Source organism: Monodelphis domestica, chromosome 2 (genome assembly GCF_027887165.1).
Source record: "Monodelphis domestica isolate mMonDom1 chromosome 2, mMonDom1.pri, whole genome shotgun sequence".
Taxonomy (NCBI): Eukaryota; Metazoa; Chordata; class Mammalia; order Didelphimorphia; family Didelphidae; genus Monodelphis; species Monodelphis domestica.
In genome coordinates this window covers 168655748-168677696 of record NC_077228.1, presented here as the reverse complement: position 1 = coordinate 168677696, position 21949 = coordinate 168655748, and the positions used below count along the sequence as shown (strand labels likewise).

At 41.1% G+C, this 21949-nt stretch overlaps 1 protein-coding gene across 3 annotated transcripts in view; it reads left to right on the top strand.

Annotated features, from left to right (window-relative positions):
* Positions 1–16029, top strand: part of LOC130453513 (SLAM family member 5-like) — a 196455-nt gene extending 180426 nt beyond the window's left edge. For all 3 annotated transcript variants that reach the window (XM_056816207.1, XM_056816206.1, XM_056816208.1), the window contains one exon: positions 15552–16029. In XM_056816207.1, coding sequence (XP_056672185.1) covers positions 15552–15570 — 19 coding nt within the window. In that variant the 3' untranslated portion in view covers positions 15571–16029. The remainder of the gene's footprint in view (positions 1–15551) is intronic.
* Positions 16030–21949: the final 5920 nt, after the last annotated feature.

Below are 21949 nucleotides of genomic sequence, written 5' to 3'. Positions count from 1 at the left end.
TTAAAAAATTTATGCCCAATTATATGTCAACAAATATGGCAATCTAGGTGATATGTATGAATACTTAGTAGTAGTAGTGGTAGTCTCTCGGTGACCAGGAATGACGATTGTCTTTGTGCATTATCATCTAAGGTGTACCCTCATGTGGCTTTGAAGTCCAAAGGCTGAGGCGCAGAGTTTGTGGCACATGGGGCATGGGATGCCAGTTGTTACGGTAGGTGCGGTTGTGGTCTGGTGTCGGCGTTCACGTGCAGTGGCAAGATGTCGACGTCGTTCATCTTCAAAGGTGGTGGCAGCATGGTGAATGTGGGTTTGCCAGCTGCTTCTGTCAGAGGCAGCGAGTTCTAGTTGCTTTGGTGTCATGCCAGCCCACTTCAAGTTGGACTTTAGCTGATCCTTGAATCTTTTCTTTGGTCGGCCTTGTTTCCTGAGTCCAGCTGACAGTTCACCATAGAATACCTGTCTTGGTATTCGCTGTGGATCCATGCGGATGATGTGTCCAGACCATCGTAGCTGGGTTTTGAGGACCATGACTTCGATGCTGGTGGAGTTGGCTCTGTTGAGGACTTCCTGGTTGGTGATTCGGTCTTGCCATCGGATCCTCATGATTGACCGGAGGGAGCGTTGGTGGAATTGCTCCAGCTGTTTCATGTGCTTCCGGTACAGTGTCCATGTCTCGCAAGCATACAGGAGCGAGCTGAGGACCACTGTGTTGTACACTTTGAGCTTCGTCGCAGTGCTTACACCGCTGTGTTGGGGGACTTTGCAGTGCAGCTGCCCGATTGCCTGTCTGGCCTTTACAAAAATATAAATTGCCTAGATTGCCTAGAAATAGATTACCTATAAACAACCCCATACCAGATAAAGAAATTGAACAAGCCATCAAAGAACTCCCTAAGAAAAAGTCCCCAGGTCCAGATAGATTCACAAATGAATTCTATCAAACATTCAAAGAACAACTAATCCCAATATTATACAAACTATTTGACAGAATAAGCAAAGAAGAAGTTCTACCAAATTCCTTTAATGACACAGATATGGTACTGATTCCAAAACCAGGCAGGTCAAAAACAGAGAAAGAAAACTATAGACCAATCTCCCTAATGAATATAGATGCAAAAATCTTAAATAGGATACTAGCAAAAAGACTCCAGCAAGTGATCAGAAGGGTTATTCACTATGAACAGGTAGGATTCATACCAGGAATTCAAGGATGGTTCAATATTAGGAAAACCATCCACATAATTGACCATATTAACAAGCAAAATGACAAAAATCACATGATTATCTCAACAGATGTAGAAAAAGCCTTTGACAAAATACAATACTCATTCCTATTGAAAACACCAGGAAGTATAGGAATAGAAGGGCCTTTCCTAAGAATAATAAACAGTATATATCTAAAACCATCAGCAAACATCATCTACAATGGGGATGAACTAGAAGCCTTCCCAATAAGATCAGGAGTGAAACAAGGATGCCCATTATCACCTCTATTATTCAACATTATACTAGAAACACTAGCACAAACAATTAGAGAAGAAAAAGAAATTGAAGGTATTAAAATTGGCAATGAGGCGACCAAGCTATCACTCTTTGTGGATGATATGATGGTCTACTTAAAGAATCCTAGAGAATCAACCAAAAAGCTAGTTGAAATTGTCAACAACTTTATCAACAACAACGTTGCAGGATACAAAATAAACCTGCATAAGTCATCAGCATTTCTATATATCTCCACTCCATTTCAACAGCAAGAATTAGAAAGAGAAATTCCATTTAAAATCTCCCTAGACAATATAAAATACTTAGGAATCTATCTCCCAAGACAAACACAGGAACTATATGAACACAACTACAAAACACTATCTACCCAATTAAAACTAGATCTAAACAATTGGAAAAACATTGCTCATAGGTAGGATGAGCTAACATAATAAAAATGACAATCCTACCCAAATTAATTTACTTATTGAGTGCCATACCCATTGAAATACCAAAAAACTGTTTCACTGAATTAGAAAAAACCACAGCAAAGTTCATTTGGAAGAACAAAGGATCAAGGATATCCAGGGAAATCATGAAAAAAAAAATGCGAAGGAAGGAGGCCTTGCAGTCCTAGATCTCAAACTATACTATAAAGCAGTGGTCACCAAAACAATAAGGTACTGGCTAAGAGACAGAAAGGAGGATCAGTGTAATAGACTTGGGGTAAATGACCTTAGCAAGACAGTCTATGACAAACCCAAAGATCCCAGTTTTTGGGACCACAACCCACTATTTGATAAAAACTGCTGGGAAAATTGGAAGACAGGAGGGGAGAGATTAGGTTTGGATCAACACCTCACACCCTACACCAAGATAAACTCAGAATGGGTGAATGACCTGAATATAGAGAAGGAAACTAGAAGCAAATTAGGGCAAGACAGAATAGTATACTTGTCAGATCTTTGGGAAAGGAAAGACTTTAAAGCCAAGCAAAAGTGAGAAAAAAACACAAAATATAAAATCAATAATTTTGATTACATCAAATTTAAAAGTTTTTGTACAAACAAAACTAATGCATCCAAAATTAGAAGGGAAGCAACCAATTGGGAAACAATCTTCATTACAAAAACCTCTGACAAATTTACTCAAATTACTCAAATTTATAAAGAGCTAAACCAATTGTACAAAAAATCAAGCCATTCTCCAATTGATAAATGGAAATTAATAGGCAAGTTTCAGTTAAAGAAATTAAAACTATTAATAAGCATGAAATGTGAATGAAATGTTGAAATGAAAAAGTGTTTTAAATCTCTTATAATCAGAGAAATGCAAATCAAAACAACCGAGGTATCACCTCACACCTAGCAGATTGGCTAACATGACAGCAAAGGAAAGTAATGAATGCTGGAGGGGATGAGGCTAAGTTGGGACATTAATTCATTGCTGGTGGAGTTGTGAATTGATCCAACCATTCTGGAGGGCAATTTGGAACTATGCCCAAAGGGCGATAAAAGACTGTCTGCCCTTTGATCCAGCTATAGCACTGCTGAGTTTGTACCCCAAAGAGATAAAAAGGAAAAAGACTTGTACAAAAATATTCATAGCTGCGCTCTTTGTGGTGGCAAAAAATTAGAAAATGAGGGGATGCCCTTCAATTGGGGAATGGCTAAACAAATTGTGGTATATGTTGGTGATGGAATACTATTGTGCTCAAAGGAATATTAAAGTGGAGGAATTCCATGGGGACTTGAACAACCTCCAGGAATTGATGCAGAGTGAGAGGAGGAGAACCAGTTAAACTTTGTACACAGAGACTGATATACTGTGGTACAATCAAATGTAATTGACTTCTCCTTTAGTGGCAATGTAGTGATCAACTTGTGAACAACAAGTGAACAACTTGGAGGAACCTAGGAGAAAAACCACAATCCACATCCACAGGAAACACAGTGGGAGTAAAAACACTGAAGAACAACAACTGCTTGAATACTGTGATAGAGACATGAGAGAGAGAGATTTTGCCATACTTGTGGACCAAGATGCAAGAGAGGATTCCAACAGAACTTCCCCGGCTGTTGGGAGTTTGAGCTGATAGTGGGGAGGAGCTTTTGGACTTGGTCTCTATCTGGGAGACACACACTCTCTCCCTGGAGGTTTGAACTTGGCTGAAAAAACTTTTGTGAGACTGACTTGGCTTTTGGACTTTGTATCGGACTGGGAGACACACTCTCTCTCCCTGGAGGTTTGAATCTGGGTGAGAGACTTTTGTGAGGCTGACTTGGCTTTTGGACTTTGTCTCTGGCTCTGAGTAGTAGAAGCTGATCAGGGGAGAAGCTTCTGAGTTGGTGGTCTATTTGAGAGTTGAGCTGGCCAAGAGGAAACTTAGAGACTTTGAACTTTGTTTTTTTTTCTCTTGTTTCTTCTTTTTTTAAATTTTTTTTAAATTTTTAAAAAATATTTTATTTGATCATTTCCAAGCATTATTCATTAAAGACATAGATCATTTTCTTTTCCTCCCCCCCACCCCCCAAAGCCGACGCGTAAATCCACTGGGCATTACATGTTTTCTTGATTTGAACCCATTGCTATGTTGATAATATTTGCATTAGAGTGTTCATTTAGAGTCTCTCCTCTGTCATGTCCCCTCAACCGCTGTATTCAGGCAGTTGCTTTTTCCTCAGTGTTTCCACTCCCATAGTTTATCCTTTGCTTATGAATAGTGTTTTTTTCTCCTAGATCCCTGCAAATTTTTCAGGGACATTACACCGCCACTAATGGAAAAGTCCATTACATTCGATTATACCACAGTGTATTAGTCTCTGTGTACAATGTTCTCCTGGTTCTGCTCCTCTCGCTCTGCATCACTTCCTGGAGGTTGTTCCAGTCTCCATGGAACTCCTCCACTTTATTATTCCTTTTAGCACAATAGTATTCCATCACCAACATATACCACAATTTGCTCAGCCATTCCCCAATTGATGGGCATCCCCTCGTTTTCCAGTTTTTGGCCACCACAAAGAGCGCAGCTATGAATATTTTTGTACAAGTCTTTTTGTCCATTATCTCTTTGGGGTACAGACCCAGCAGTGCTATGGCTGGATCAAAGGGTAGATATTCTTTTGTCGCCCTTTGGGCATATGAACTTTGTTTCTATCTGGGTTTAAGCTGAGAGACCCCACTGATTTTTTTGTGAAGAAGAAGAAAGAAGATCTTGAAAAGCCATTGACCTCCATCTTCATAACTGTCTAAAAGTCACATTTGTGACTCTCCAAAACCTCAATTTTATCTCCTTTAGATTAGGGAAATTCCTCATTCCTCTTACTTCAGTTTCCCATCCTGTTATCCCAATAAACCCCTTGACTGAGAAAACAACTAGAGTATCATTATAGTTCACTCAGGAGGGAGGGAAGGAGCCAAAGGCTTCAAGGAAGATTGGGGAGGTGAGGGAGGCAAGGGAGTGAGTGAGGGAGAAATGAGGTTAGGAAATAGATTGATCCATCAGCTATCAGTAGGGATCAATAGGCAAACCCCAGAGTAAACCCCAGGGCAGTCCCTTACAAGTAGTGTCCCCTGTGTACCAGCATCTCTGTGTGTGAGGGATTCCTCAGCATTTCTGTTCTATCTCCACTACCAATAAGCAGCCTCAGATCCCTATAGGCAGCCCTCTCTAGACACAGCCAGCCAGTGAACAGCAGTAAGAGTTTCCTTCAGTTTACCTTTCTCTATCTCAACAATAGTTTCCAGTCAGCCAGAGAACAACAGCCATTGCAGAAGAATCATGTTTCCCTTCAGTTTATCCTCTCTAGTTAAACAAGTAACAGTTTCCAGTCAGTTACATATTCTTTATTTCAATTGGCACCCCAAGTCTGACCGTACCCAACAATCACACAGGCAGGAAAGATAGTAAATATGTTCAAACAGTTAGTTTTTGGTGTGGTGTTTTTGGCAGCCATCGCATGTTTTTGGGTTTACCATATTCTTTACAGTAAACTGACTCAAATGGTAGTAGAGCCCATGGATTATGTAATTATGGAAACTGGACAATGACTGTGTTACAATTACCTTTTCAAAATGAATTAGTTCTATGGCAAGTCCTGGCACAAGTCTATGTACTATTCATGGCTGTGTTGCAGACTCTAACCCAAGTGAGGAAAGTTTACAGATTTATGGTTCCCCTACAGGCAGAGAAGGTTTTGGCCACTGACAATGACTTAGACAAAATGATCAAAGCAGTATTTGAACAACTCATTAAGGAAAAGGGTTTAGATCTAGTTATGGACAAGGACAATGGGCAATCAGAGAATGCACCTCAGGAAACTGAAGGTAGCAGTGATAATGAGAACCAGGCTGCTAGTGCCCCTGAGAAAATATGTCCATTGAAGGAAGTCATCAAGGTAACAACTAATGCTGGTGCTATTCACACTAAGGCCCATAGACAATTCACTCCACAGGAACTTGAGTCCATTAAATGCTGCTTTCCAAAATTTGAGGACAATCCTTTTAAAGCCCATAAGGAGCTTAAACAGGCATTCAGAATTTTTGATCCAGATTTTGAAGATATTGATTTCCTTTTATCAGAATTATTCAGTTCCCATGAAAAAAGGAACTTTGTGGAGAAAACTAGATCTAAAGCACTTTTACAAGCTGGCCTACTCCAGATGAAAGAATTGATTTTGATTTCACCAATCTGACCTGTATGTCTTACCTTAAATGGTGCAGGAAGGATTTGCTCCAAGCAATTAAGCAATGCTGTTCTAAACCTGGTGCATGGTCCAAATTTGATAAGATCAGGCAGGAAGAAGGAGAACATCCTGCCACATACATAGACTGTCTGTCAGAGATGGCAGAGGCAATCTTAGGTTTAGAAACAGATAATGAAGAGACAGCTGGCTATGTATGTAGGCAGTTTCTGAGGGGATGCACACCAAATTTGAGGACATTTTTAAAGAACTATTTCCCAAAATATGATTCAGTTTCCCTGATAGAATTGAGAGAAGCTGCAGGTTACCTATATGAAAACAGTTCAGAACAGAACACGGAAGTTAAAGATCTTAAGGAAAAGTTAGAGAAGACTGAAAAGGATTTTAAGCAGAAGGAAATTGAGGAAATAAAAAATCTGAACACAGTAAAGACATACACAAAACCTGTTTCCCAGAAACCTAGTTACCAGGCAAGATCAGTGCAAAGAGAAACTAGGGGTGTTTCTTTTGCCACCAAAAAGGGCACTTGATTAGAGACTGTTTCTTAAAGAAGAAACAGGAGATACAAAGAAAAACATAATGTAGGAAATAGGTATAAGAAATCTACTTGCTGCTCACACTGCAAGTTGAAGTCCTCACAACAGGCTCCTGATCTGAGGGAAATGCAAAAGGCAATAGAAAATGAAGCAAAACCACTATCCACATCCAGAGGAAAAACTGTGGAAGTAAAAACACCGAAGAAAAACAATTGCTTGAATACATGGATCAGAGGGATATGGTTGGGGATGTAGACTCTAAATGAACATCCCAGTGCAAACAACATGGAAATAGGTTCTGATCAAGGACACAAGTAATACCCAATGAAATTGCACATTGGCTGCAGGGAAGGGTGGGGAGAGGGGAGGGAGGGAAATAAAGTGAGTAATATAACAAAAAAAAATGTGTTTTGCTTCTGACCACTGCCTCCCTTGATCTACTCTCACTTTTATCACTCACACACACACACACACACTGCATACACAGTGTGTGTGTGTGTATTAAATATATATATATATATATATGTATATATATATATATATATATATATATATATATATATATATATATATATATATATATTAAGTGACTTGCCCAGGGTTACACAGCTAGGAAGTAGCTGAGACTAGATTTGAATCTAGGACCTCTGATCTATAGGTCTGGCTTTTGTAAAAATGAATGTCCCTGAGGTAAAAATAAAGGTTCTCTCCACTGATTTTGATGGTATATCAGTGGAGTTCTCAAGGAGTTTCTGGAGAAGGATTTGTATATGAGAGAGATCTGAAGCTTGAATGGACTAGCCTCTCCTCTCCTCTCAGCTCCCCCAAGAGAGAGTTGAGGACAAGTCTCCCCTACCAACTAAACTCAAGGATGGCCTCAGTTCCTCTGGCATAGAGAAGCTTTGGAGACAAGTCCCTGTGAAGTCTTTGCCTCAGTGGGGGATGGTCCTGGTGGCTCTCTGTTGGTCTTGAATCAGATACCTTCTCAAATATATACCAAGAGTCTTGACAAATCTGACTGCTGATTCTAAGATTTAATAATGGATTTATAGGCTAATTGGGTGATGGAGAGTGGGGATTGGTTACCCTAGTGTTTCTCTAATATAGTCTTTCACCTAGTTAGCATAATTTTGTGGATCCAGGTTTCTCTATCCCGTACCCTCAACTAAATAATCCCATTATTAATTTATGTATTTATCTGGACTAAAGAAACTATAAAGAGATAGGTGCAAGAAGGCTGGAAGGGTAAGGGAGCTGGGCTCTCTCTCTTCCTTGAATCTACAGCCCCCTTTTGGGGTTTGAGGTATCTTCTCCTCAGTTGAGAGGTGGTTGGAGATATAAGACAGATAAGTTTGTGGAAGAACTTGAATACAGAAACAGGATATTCTCTTGTAGCTCTTGGTGAAATTCTCAGCCCAGGAACAGGTTTTGCCAGGTCAAGGACTCAGCTCAAAAGGCCTGGAATTCCTTGTAGATCTTTCTCAGGTCAGTTTCCTTTCCCAGAATAACCTTACTATCTAACCAACAAAGTGATGCCAAGATTCCACAAATCCTCTCATGCACATATCATTACGCCTTCAATCCACCAAACCACTTAGTTGCCCATATTTTAAACTAAATCTGCTGCTTCCCCAATGGCTCTGATACAACACGATAATCTTTTGACCACCATGACCTGAGGTGTGACTGTAGTCCCCAGTACTATGTGAAAATTGTCCCTGTGTTTTTGCATCAGCAGCCCCATAACATTTCTTCCTTTCAGTCAGAAAGAAATGAAAAGGGAAGGTGTAATTGGGGTGGCCTGGAGTTGGGGGGATAGCAGAGCAGATTTAAATTCCTGGAGGGCTTTGAGAGCATCTAGAGGGAGGTTCAATGGGTTAGGTACAGAGTCCTTAAGATGGTCATATAGGGGTTGAGCTATTAATGAAAAAGAGGTGTGATTGAAGAAATTTGGGCACAGACAGAAGAAATGGCATGCAAAGCAAAGAGAACAAAGACACATGGAGCACAGATCATTGGGGCAGGAGAGAGAGGAGAGGGTGAGAATTCCATGGAAGTTTGAAGAAGTTGACAGTTATACCCCAGCTATCCTGATCTCATTCTTCTTCTGTGGAGAGTGGCCTGAAGACATCATTTTATCTTCTCACCTTTTCTACCTCTAATTGGAGCTGAAAAAGATAGTCTTGCCCAGAAAAGACTTCTAGCAGTTTTGCTACTATCTTCCTTTAGGGGAAGATATTTTGTCCTTTTGGAGAGACTTATTTCAAAGCCTACAACCAATATTACCACTTAGAATTAGGGAAACCCTTTCCCTTTTTTTCAGCCTTATCCTTATTTCCTTCTCCCCAAAAGAATAAAAGATCCTTTAACTAAAGAAATTAGTCTGAAGGATTTTGTTGTTAGAGGGAGGACTTTGACTTACCATCTGTGAAGAAAACCTCCATTAGGTTGCTTGGTGAGAAAGGACAGGAAGTTGGGGGGGGGTGCTCAGGATTCAGCTTCTTTCATTCAACTACTTCCTGGTGTGACATCTTTTGATTTCCCCAAATATATCTCACCAATTCCCCTCTCTAGTACAGAGGGTATCCATAACCAACAGAACCTGTTAACTCCCCCAAATCCATGAAGCTGATGTTTAGTTCTGTGTGGAGAAATTGAGTATAGCAATTACATGAGAGGAATCAAGGGGCACTTCCTCAGGGTTAATCAAATGGCAAAAAAATCTGATAGTAACACAAAACTGCAATTATTTTTTCTTGTATGTCTTATGGCCATGATGGTGAACCTATGGCATACTTGCCAGAGACAGCAAGCAGAGACCTCTCTGTGGGTAAGCATGCCAAGGACCCAGTGCCCACCCCTGCAGAATAGAGTTCACCAGAGTTCCTAATTAGAAAGCCAGAGGGAGGCAGGATTGCTCCTCCCAGCAGTCCAATGGGAGTGTTTCCTCCCTCCCCTTGGTGGAGTAAGGGGGGGGAGTGGGATATGCCTTGCACTCAGTGGGGGGGGGGCATGGGCATGGCACTTGGTGGGGGGTGAGGTGGGATGGGAAGAGCATCTCATGGCCTTTCAAAGTTAATTGTGTGAGGAGATAAAAAGAATCAGAGTAACATGACCCCAGAGAGGGAGAGCAAAGGAGGAGGTCATCCACCCACTGAAGGAGGCTTGAGGAGCCAGGAAATTCTAACATTGTAGGGGCATGGCACAGAATTTGAGAAACGTTAAGTGGGACTTTCAACGTACCCCTGCGGAAGCAGGCGAATACTGATAAATATTGGTATGGGGGAGGGGGGTAAGAGGAACAAGAAAATAAGTGCTCTAGAGATCAATTATAGTGAAGTGGATAGAAGATGGAGGAATATTAGTAAGGAAGTTATGCTGGTTTGGCACTATTGTTGCCCCAGGAAGTACAATAGCATTAAAGGCCCATAGATCATGGACAAGCCTCCAACAGAGCCTGCTTCGTTTGTGTATGTTAAGGATCAATGTATTAAACAGGCTTGTACATGCAAAGTGTAATAGAGGGTGTTTTGGTGGTAAAGAACTAGAGAGGCAGAATGGAGTGCTCTCCCCCTTAAGGCAAGGCAAAGGAGGGATATGTGTTAAGGTTGACCAGAAAGGAGAAGGAGGGTGAGTCTGTTTGTTTCTCCCTTCAGCCTTTCCTAATTATGGCCCCTCACCTAGCCTGCCAGTGTAAAGATTAAAATTTAGGGGAGACTGAGGCAGGTAGAAACTAGTTTCTCTCTGCAAGGAGTATTATATTTTATGAGGTTTATTAAAGGTTGAGAATTAAAGAAAAGACAGGATAAGAAACATGTGCCTAGGCCAGAGTGGCCTAGACAAGATCTCACCTACATTATGGAAGATACACCTCTGCTCCCAAACGGAAGTCCAAAAGACCAAAAGCCTTTGCAATCAGCTTAAATCCCTTCTTGATCTCGCCCACCTCAGAATTCCGTGAGATTACAAAGCATTCTGGGGAAGTGGAGCAAAGGCTTGTGGGGATTGAAGTCCAGAGTTCGAGTCTATTTTTCACATTTGATTATGTTTTTATGATCCTTTGGGGAAGGACTTCTTCCCAGAGGATCAAGGGGGGGGGGGCGGGGGAATGTAAAATTGAGATTTGAACTCTGGACTCCATTCCCCAGGAGTCCTTGCTAGCTCCCAGAATGCCCTCTAATCTCACTGAATTCTCACCTTGGAAGAGAACAAAATTTCATTTAAAGGGTCTTCCCCCTAGGCAGGGTAGACATGGCTCTTTTCATAATGTAGGTGAGGTTGTGTCTAGGCCTCTCTGTGGCCTGGACACGTGTTGTCTTATTCTGTATTTTCTTTAATCCTTAACTTTTAATAAACCTCTAAAAATATAATACTCCTTGTAGAGAGAAACTAATTTCTGCCTGCCTCAGTCTCCCCTAAATTTTAATATTTACACCGGGTTACTCCCCTCTATCACTTTGTTGCTGTTCAGCAAGCTCCTCTTCTTAGGAGGAGAGAAGTCACTTCCCTCCCAACTCAGTTTAAGCTTCCCCTTACTCAGTCTTCAGCCAGTTATAAAAGATGTCAAGTTTTTGTAGTTTGGTAATAAAACAGGATGGAGTGGGGAAAGGTTGGTAAATTGAGGGAGGAAGGAAGAGGAAGAAAGGGGTCCCTAACTGTCTAAACTCTTCCCCCTAAAAGTTGTGGGGAACTTGGTTCAATGGCCTCAAGTCCCAGAAGAGGTTCAGAGTCTTGAACCCTGGTTTCAGCCCTGCCAGCAGGAGCTTCAATTCAGGTAGGGAGACTGTGGAGATTCTTCTTATGGACTTTTCTTCTTTCTGTCTTTATCTACTTGTGGGGTTTTTGAGAGAATGGAAATAAGGATTTCAGGGGAAAGGGTTTTCTTGGGATCAACCCAACCAAGACTAGACTTCACCTCTGCTGTCTCACAGTGAGAGAGAGAGAGAGAGAGAGAGAGAGAGAGAGAGAGAGAGAGAGAGGGAGCCAGAGTCAGAGTCCCAATTGCTTGCTCTCTGGATTCTTTTTCCTTAAGATTCCAAAATATCTCCACCCCCACCCCTCAACCCTCCCAGCTGCTGGAACCTTTGCTCTTTTCATTTCTACACAGTCTCTGGGGTCTCTTGTGAATCTCTCCTCTTCCACAAAAGATAAGGTCAGCCTCCAAATCAACTGGAATAAGGGGTTGAGCTCCTTCAATGTCTTCATGACTAAGGGTGTTGTAGGGGTATACAGAGGTGTACCCCTGGGGTTTGGGAAGGATACCTTTTTTAAGAATGCAAGACTCCAAAACTTAACTTAAAAGTAAAGAGAGATTTATTAGTAATGATGAATTTTTGGCAAGCAAGACAACATGAGTGGAGCAACCTCGGAGGTTGCTCACAGAATGCCTCAGTTTTGGGGTTTTGCTATTCTTTTACAGCCATGAGGACTTGACTCTGGGGCAAGGGGCTGGCCAGGAGGTTTTCCTGAAGGCATGGGGGTGGTTCTCATGATGTGAAAGACATATGGATGAGGTGTGTCTCTTTGTCCATCTCAAATCAATGGGACAATCAAAGGAGGACAATCCTCTCGGCCAGATGTTTTGGGTTGGGAGTCTGAAGGTGTAAGGGAGCAAAGGAATTTCCCTGATATTAGTTTGCTTGAGTTTCTGGGGATACAATGCCCATGACAAGGGGATTCTGCTTAATAAAGGGAAAGGGTTTTGAAGGGTCAATCAACCCGAATGGGGGGAGCACCTCAAAGTCTGGCCAATATTAGAGGAGAAAGTTGCCCAGACAAAAGAGGAGAATGATTTCAGTGGGGTAAGCATCTACACCACTATGAAAAATAGACCAAATTAGGGGATACAAAACCAACTCTAAAGAAGGGCTTACAGATAATACAAGCCATCCTTTAGCACTGAATTCAGTGCAAGCTTGGTGGGCTGAGAGAAAAATCACCCTTAAATGGTTTGGCAATTGACACAAAGGACAAAGGGGTTTTCTCCAGATAAACTACCAGTTGAAGAAGGCAGGGCTGAGAAAAGGGAATAGAGTGCAGCATATTTGAAGCCCCTACGATAACAACAGTTTTATCACTTAGAGGAAGGGGGTAGAAAAATTCAGAGCCCTGAAGAATTTCCTCCAGAATCAATAGTTAGTGGGACAGAGGCTATGGGGGGAAGACACATGAGGGGAATTCGGTAATGAGAGCAGACACTAAATCCTCAGAACCCCATCATTGACCTTTTCATTTAGGGCTTTTCATTGAAAAGTTCCTTTGCTGGGAATACTGAGACTTTCCTTAACAGAGCCCAACATTCTCATTCTGAACTCCAATGTGTGAATTTTTTGGCATCAAAAATAAGAATGATTTGATTGGCCAACCTGATCCAGTTGTGGCTTATTATAATCCTGCCTCTGCAGCTGAGTGAGCTGAGTTTCATAATATTATCAGCCTTCAAAGGAGGCCAAAATCTCTTGAAGTTTATCAGCTGCATTGAAGATGACATTCATTTCCTTAGTTTGCCAACCTAACATATTCCTTTTGACCAAATCGCTAAGTTCTTTTAGTAGTTCCAATTGCCATTTATGAAATGCACCCCATTTTGGCACCTTAGTTTTCTTTCCTGCCTGATCTAAAATTTTCCTCAGAAAATTAATTTTGTCACAGTCAAATGTACCCCATGGGGACCAACAATTCTGAGGATTTTCTTTAGTTATACATTGCCAATTGTCAAGATACTTGCCAACTTTGTGCCCATGAATCAAAAACATTTGTCCTGCTGCTCCAATATTCATTGGAAGCTCCTTCTTGCTAACCTGATTCCCCAAAGCAGAAGGAAAATGGCCAAAGCAAGTAATTGATCCTGAAGCTGAGAGTTCCCAAGAAGAGACAGACAAAATCCCCTCTTCAGTCACTATACCAAAAATTCCCTTTCACAAAGGAACAGTGGGCTCAACTAAAAGGCAGGAGCTTGAAAGCATTTGAGAAGGTGGGGGGGGGCTGCTGCTGCCCACTCTCTGCAGGGGGTCTAGACCAAGTTGAAGCATAAAGGGCCCCTTCAAGGTACCTACCTACCTACCTACCTGTACCTTGGCTGAATTGGGAGAGCAGTAGTGACTTCCTCTTTCTGATCCCACTGCTGTGCCACCAAGATGGTCAACCCTAAAACCAAAGAGCCACTATTGTTAGTTTTATATAACCCATATTCCATTGAGAGAGAATTCAAAAGATACATGTACTATATTACATGTGTTTTGGGGAAAGTGGGCAGGGGGTCTCTGGGACTGATCAAAGTGGGAAAGCTTTAAGTCAATATGGGAGATGGTTATCAGCTGCCTGGAATGTTGGAATATTGAGCAGGATGCAAGAATGAACTTTGATAAGATAGAGGTATAAAAAATAGACTCGAATACAGGACCACAATCCCCACAAGCCTTTGCTCCACTTCCCCAAAATGCTTTGTAATCTCATGGGAATTCTGAGGTGGGCCGAGATCGAGGAAGGATTTAAGCTGGTGGCAAAGGTTTTTGGGGCTCTCTCTTCTTTTGGACTTCTGTTTTGGAGCAGAGGCGTCTCTTCCATGATGTGAGGTTATTTTATCTAGGCCTCTGGCCTAGGCACATGTTTCTTACTTGTATATTCTTTAATCCTTAGTCCTTAATAAACCTCTAAAAAAATATAATACTCCTTGCAGAGAGAAACTAATTTCTACCTGCCTCAGTCTCCCCAATATTCCTAAATTTTAATCTTTACAGAGGGAAGGTTATTTGCAGAAGCCCTGGGGCTTCTCAGGGCTGGGTTAACTAACCTCTTTCAGGATTTATGTTAGGATAGGTGCCATCTATCTTAACAGGCTAACCCTGGTGTTCCTCACCAGAATCTGAAAAATAAGGCAGTTCTGATAATATAAGGCTTATATGCAAGTCCATAAGACTTTGTATCCTGGTTAGAATTATATTCACACTCATTATTTTCACTTCCACAAATATCTGTATTCCGAGTCTCTTCTGTCTCTAGAAAATAAATACTCTTTTGCCCCCTGCCCTAGCCTTCCTTTCTAGAGTAGCAGAAAGTAAGGGATCTCCTTTCCTTGGCTTTAAAAAAAAAGTATGGCCATTAATTATTCATGGCATTGTTAGAATATTTTTCCATGGTTACATGATTCATGATTTTTCCCATCCCTCTTCCCTCCCCACTCCCAGAGCTGACAAGCAATTCCACTAGGTTATACATGTAGGTACATACATGTTGAGAATGGGGTCAGAGGATGTTAGAGCTAGAGAGGATCTTACAAAGCAACCCAACTCCAGGTATGGTAAGCCTCAAGAGAACTTGATTACTATTGGATCTAGGAACCCAGGTGTCTTGGGTCAAATCTAGACTTCTTTCTATCCTGCCAGACTTCTTCTTCTTTTTTTTTTAAAACCCTTACCTTCTGTATTGCAGTCAATACTGTGCATTGGCTCCAAGGCAGAAGAGTGGTAAGGGCTAGGCAATGGGGGTCAAGTGACTTGCCCAGGGTCACAAGCTGGGAAGTGTCTGAGGCCAGATTTGAACCTAGGACCTCCCCTCTCTAGGCCTGGCTCTCAATCCACTGAGCTACCTAGCTGCCCCCCAGACTTCTTTTTTAAATGAATGGTAGCCCACACTCATTCACTTCGGGTTTAGTAGAGCCATCTTGTTTGAATTGTTCTCTTCTGATTTTTCTTCTTTAGATCTGAAAGAAGATTAGGTTGCTCAGTCTGTTGTCGCAAATGTGCAGGCCACCAGGGAAGAAGCTGCTTCCTTGTGTCAAGCTCCTCCAATCAAACTCTTACTAATTAATGCCTCTCATTTTCCCCAGGTCCAGACCTAGCTGCTGAGTGTACCTCACCCAATCAAGGTATGCTGTAAGCTTGGCAGAACAATAGTCCTTGAGTGTGTACACTGAGGGTGAACTCTGTTGTTCTCAGTCTGTTACTGTCAAAACCATGACCAGAACCACAGGTCAGCTCAGACCAACCATGCCAGCTCTGAGTAATGGAAAACACTTACAGGAACCACAGCTCAGCCAGTGTGGATCTGTTATGAATACATTTTCAATCACCTACAAAACTGATTGTCCTCTTTGATACTGGACAAACTCTAAGAAGAGACTCTCAGCTGCTGGACAATCTCTCTCATTGCTAAACAAACTTTACATTGTTACTGCTATGCCTTCTTTGTCTCCCCACAACTATATGTATTAAGCCTGCACCTTGGCATTTGGGGTTAGACTTGGGTAAGAGTCTTTCCCAGACTGCTCCTTACCACTCCAACAGAATAAAACTTTGAAGTGCCTGATGGGTACTTAGGGCTATTCTCCTGTTCTTTGAGTAGGTGGTTGACATTTGTAAACTTGTATCTCTTCTGACAAGAAAAGTGTTCTTGGGTATCCTTATCTATCTCCTTCTCTGTTGAGGGATACTGTCTTCAATTTGGGTTTATACTTTGTTGCTCCTTCAGTGTGGATCCCACTGGGAGGGGAACAAGGGACATTCCTCCAGCTGGCTGCTGGGTCTGAGGGGGCTTGCCAGCCAAGGCTTTGCTGGGAGAGGTCAGTTTAAATAGTTACGGAATAGTGCTGAGAATACTCCCTCTGGGGTCAGAGAATTAGGGCTCAAATCTCTTTTCTGATATTTCTTGGGTTACTTTGGACAACCCATTTAACTTCCAAAGGCTTTGGCTTTCTCCTATGTAATAGGGCCGGGTTTCTTGGTGGGATGAGGCAGTCAGTCAGCCCAGCAAGGAAGCTCTGAGAAACCAGGGTATCTGTGACTTGAGCATAAAAGGAAATCTGGACTTGAAACTTGGAACTCTTCTGTACAGGAATTGTGCAAATTGTGAATCTAATCCCTTTCCCCTCTTGAGATTGTAAGGTGGTATGGGTTAAGGAATTATGCCCCACATGTTGGGGTATATTTCTTAATATAATTAAAAAAAAAACCCTTTGCCTTTCATATTAGAATCAATACTGTGTTTTGGTTCCAAGGCAGAAGTACTGAGCAATAGAGGTTAAGTGACTTGCCCAGGGTTACACAGCTAGGATGTGTCTGAGGTCAAATTTGAACCCAAGATCTCCTGTCTCTAGGCTTGGTTCTCAATCCATTGAGCCACTCAGCTGCTCTCCTTAATTTACTTAAAAAACAAAAAACTAAAAACTAAATTAAACCAACAAACAAACCTGAAAGTCAATACTGTGTGTTGGTTCTAAGATAGAAGAGCAATAAAGGCTAGGCAAAGGGACTTAAATGACTTGCTCAGGGTCACACATCTAGTAAGTATATGAGGCAAGATTTGAACCCAGGACCTCCCATCTCTAGACCTGGTTCTCAATCCACTGATCCACTCAGTGGCCCCTCCCTTAATATATTTTGAAGTAAATATTCCTTTGTAAAAGCTAATCTGACTATTAAGTGATTAAAAAGAATTGGGTTGCATGGGACCCCTATACCTGGGGGAATACTGTAGGTCTGGATTGGAGCCATTTACAGATAGCCCAGATACTCCCAATGCTCTTAATGGTAACAGAGAACCCTGGGAATGGGTGAGCCTTCAGGCAGTGGTGGTTAGTGAGTCAGTGTTATATGTGAGGTCTAGCCTGGAACAAAACTTGGCTCTTGGCTTTTGAGGGAACTCTTGGAGAGATCCTCTGCCAGAGATTTTAGATTTTAGATGCCCTGGCCTGTGAGATCCTGGAGAAATTTGGCCAAAAAAAGTTTTAGGCTATAAATGCACAATAGATTCTCCCCCACCCCCCAGTGTATCTTCTCTCACAAGTCTGTTTCATTGATTTAATTTTGCAAACTTATCATTTCTTGATTGACAGTTAAATACTGATACTTTTTGTATTATTGATTTTTGTGTCAGTAGTGACATACTGATAGTTGAGACTGTTAATGATATTGTTCTGTATTACTAAGTCCTATATAAGTATTGATATTAAGTTAAAGGTGAGAAATCTGGAATCTCTAGACTATGTCATTCGTTTCGCATTTAAAATAGATCTAGAGGGGGTAACTGGGTAGCTCTAGTGGATTGAGCCAGGCCTAAAGACAGGAGGTCCCTGGGTTCAAATCTTGCCTCAGATACTTCCTAGCTGTGTGACCCTGGGCAAGTCACTTAACTCTAACTGCCTAGCCCTTACTGCTCTTGTCTTGGGACCAATACATAGTATTGATTGTAAGGTGGAAGGTAAGGGTTATTAGAAACAAACAAATAAATAAATAGAACTTGCCTGTTTGCCTTTTGTGAAATTAAAATGTCCTACAGTTTTTTAGGGTGAGAATTTCTAAACCTGAAATCCACAAGAAGATGATATTTCTTGCTGCTTCTATAAGGGAAGAGATGGGAATAAGCATTTATTAAGTACCTTTCATATGTCAGCAGTGTGCTCAGCACTTTCTAAATATTATCTTCTTCTTTTTATACATAACATAAATATTATAATTATGATATCATATTACAAATATAATCCTGGGAAGTAGGTGCTATTATTATCCCCATTTTACAAGTGAGGAAACTGAGTTAGATAAAAGTTAAATGATTTCCCCAGGGTCACATAGTTAGTATCTGAGGGCAGATTTGACCTCAGGTCTTCCTGACTCAAGGCCCAATGCTCTCTCCACTGCATTACCTAAATGCTTCATCTTGAGGCTGCTTCTCTTCTTGTTCTGGTAGACGAGTCTGCAGTTCCATTTGGTTTACCCTGACAGTAGCAAGCAACCATTAGGGGAATTTCAGGGGCCCTTTGGAAGAAACACCCAGAGGAAATTGCTCAAACCTCTGTGGGGATCACCAATAATATAACTGGAAGCTGAATGAATTTTGTCATATCTTGGCTTGAATGAGTCATTTGGAAAAGTTTCTAGCCAGGGATTTTTCTTGTCTGAGAACTAAGTGACACCAAATTGACTCCATATCCCTCTGCCCTCTGGGTAGAGCTCCTTATAGCTCAGAAAGCTCAGTGCCCACCAGGTGGGAAGCCAGGCTTTTGGTTTGGGTGTTTGTTTTTTTTTAAACTCATGAGTTGAGAAGGACCTTTTAAGGCTAAATTATGCTAAATTATTTGGTAAACTCTATAGAATGCTTCTTATCTTGTTGAATTTGCAAAAATCTGTGTTGGGGATAATTCTGACTTTTGTCTATTTAAGTAGGATTGTATATGATCATTTTACACACTGGTTCTTTTGAAATTTTACTACCTGACACTGGGGAAGCAAGTGAATATGCTTCAGAGAATTGGGACAGAGAATTTGGGTCAAGGACTAGATTTGAAAATGCACCCCTCAGAACAGCTAGGTAGCATATTGGATAGAGTATTAGGCATGAATTCAGGGGGACCCTGGGTTCAAATTTGGCCTCAGATACTCCTAACTGTGTGACCCTGGCACTTGGGATAAACTGTGAACCTAAGCCCCTTTCCCTCCTCAGTCTGAGATGGTGTGGTCTGTGTAAGGCATTATGCCTCTGACATATTGAGTGATTTTGCATACTTGTGGTCATACTTTTGAAGTAAATATCACTTTATAAAATTGAATCTAACTTTTAGTAGCTAAATGGAACTGGAGTGTAGAGGACTCACCCTTTGCAATCAAGGGAATACTATCAGTAGGGACATTGACAGAGAGTACAGACCCCCTCCCCCATCTTAAAAAAGGGAAAGGGAGGATGGGGGAGGGGCTGTACATAACAAATCTGGCCCTTCAGCAATGGGAGTCAAGGTAGTCAAGTATTACACAAAGACTTCCCATAATTCCTAAATTTTCAAGTTGTTAAACCTTAAAAATCAGAGAACAGTTATCCTATTCCTCTAAAATCCAAAGAGCCAGAGGCTTTATTAAGATTAAGAGATAAGTGGTTGGATATGAATGAAGGTATAGGCATGTAGAAACAGGAAGAGTTGAGCATTGAATGGCTATGAGGTAAGGGAGAGTGAGGAGTGGAAGGTAATGCCTTCTAGTAACAGAAGTCACATTGGCTACCTCACAGGAACCTAGTGAGGAAAGTGTTTTTTTTATCTTTAAAATGCTATACTAATAGGACTTGTTTATTTAATTTATTAAATTACTGTTAATTGTTTTAAAATTATTTTAATTATTTAGTAAATATTAGTTAATCAATAAAATTATAATAAATACAAATTATAATATTAATTCTAGCATTTATTAGCTACTTACGTGAAGTGCTGAGGAGGAGCTGAAGAGAGGCAAGACATAGCCCCTTACATCATGGAATGCACTCTGTAGTAAAGGGACCCAGACATATGCACATACCATATACAAATGCATTACTATATGCTAGCTACAGTAAAGAGTAGAATGGAAGAGGAGCAGAAGAGATATACAAGATGGCTGGATTGCCATTATTGACCTGTATAGGTGCACAGAATACATCTTCCTGATTTTTAAATCCTTTCTGAAATAGCAATCTGGAATTTCTGGGAAGTTTAAAGTTATATTTTAAAAAGAAAATCACACCAATTTGTTTTTGATATGGATGGGTATATTTGGAGGTAAGGGCAGAGAAAGGAAATTTAAGGAAAAGCAAAATAGATTTCTATACACTAGGGGGAGGGCATGAGCAAGGCCAAGAGAGGTTTTCAGTTCCAAACAATGACAACTTGCTCTCTATGACTTTGTTACAGTTGGTACCAAAGTGAAAAAAATCCTCTAGCTGTAGAAATCTCTCCTCTTCCCCACTGGACTGGACTGCTAGGTGAAAAGTTCCATAGTCCAAGTTTTTCTTCAGCATTTCTTTTGTTTTTCTTTTCTCAGAAAAGAAAGTGAAATAAATCCAGGGTTCAAATTTGTATGCATATGCATACAACACAACAATAAAACAACATATTCTTTCTTGCACACATGGAGAGGAGCAAGGGAACAGCTCCCTGTGGCACACTCTGGAACATGTACCATTGGTTCTCAAACATAGCCCTATAGTGTGTTGAGAAGAAAATAGTATTGTACCAATTTAAGGAATGGGATTTCACTTTTCTGTTCATTTAATAATCAAGCAGCCTCAAGGTTGATGCCATCAGTATAAATTAAAATAACTGTTTAAACAACATAGATAAGAAAATAAACAATTAAGGAAATGCAAACCCTTGCTTGTCACAGGAGTACATGTAGTTCACTCTAGAAAGCAAAGAGCTATATGTGTAAAGGCAGGAGTGAAGGGATTTACAGAAAAATGGAGGAAAATGACTTGTCCCTAGATGGACAGAGAAGAGGAAATACATATTGTAGTTGAGCTAATGTTCCTCACTGGACCTGGGACCAATCTTGGTCCTCGTGATTCTCATTTTATTACCACCTCACTTTATTAGTACCTGATCTAGTTGTCTCTGACATTCTCCTCTCCTGACCATCACTCTTAAAAAATTAATTAATTAAGGATATTTTTCCATTGTTACATATAATTTATGGTTTTTTTCCAACCCTCTTCCCTTCCCCATCGTGGAGCTGCTAAGCAATTCCTCTGAGTTATGCATCTATCATTCTGACCATCACTCTTAACTGCCCTTAAGTGAAATAGAATGGAATCCTAGGGACACTGTCATCTAAGCCTCTGTCAGCTCCATGTAACACATTTCCTGTAGCACATCCTTGTGCTAGCTTTGAATTCTTTGAATTCCATACAAAACTATGGGTAAAACCACAAGAACGTCAGGTATTCTGAGCAATTTATGTGTCTTATAAAAAAACATTTTTATTACCAAATTTTAGGGAAATTATTCTGGGCAGAGTAAAACCATATTACATATGTAAACATTAGAATATTCATTGACGACTTCCTGTCAAGATGGCGGCTTAGAGGCAGCAAAAGTTCAGACCTCTGAAAACCCTTCCTTACTGATCAAAAGCTGAATACTCCTAGGGGATTGAAATTCAAACTTAACAACAAGACAGAACTGGGGAACCCTCTTTCTGGACTTGGATCAAAAGGTACACCCCCAAAAAACCAGAATCCTAGATCACTTGGGTCTAAGGGGAAGACAGAAGGAAGGTTCCCAGGACCCCTCCCCCTCAACCCAGAGAGCTGAGCTCACAGCAGCAGTGGGAACCTCAGGGCCCTCAAAAGGGCCTCAGGGGCAGCTATTCTGAAGGGCGCACCTTGAAAGCAACCTGGGCCAGTCTCGGGGGCATCCAACCCAGATGGCAGGGAAACAGAGAGACAGGAGGGAGCCTGTAGCCCCCTGGCTGGGTCCTTCCATCTGAGTCT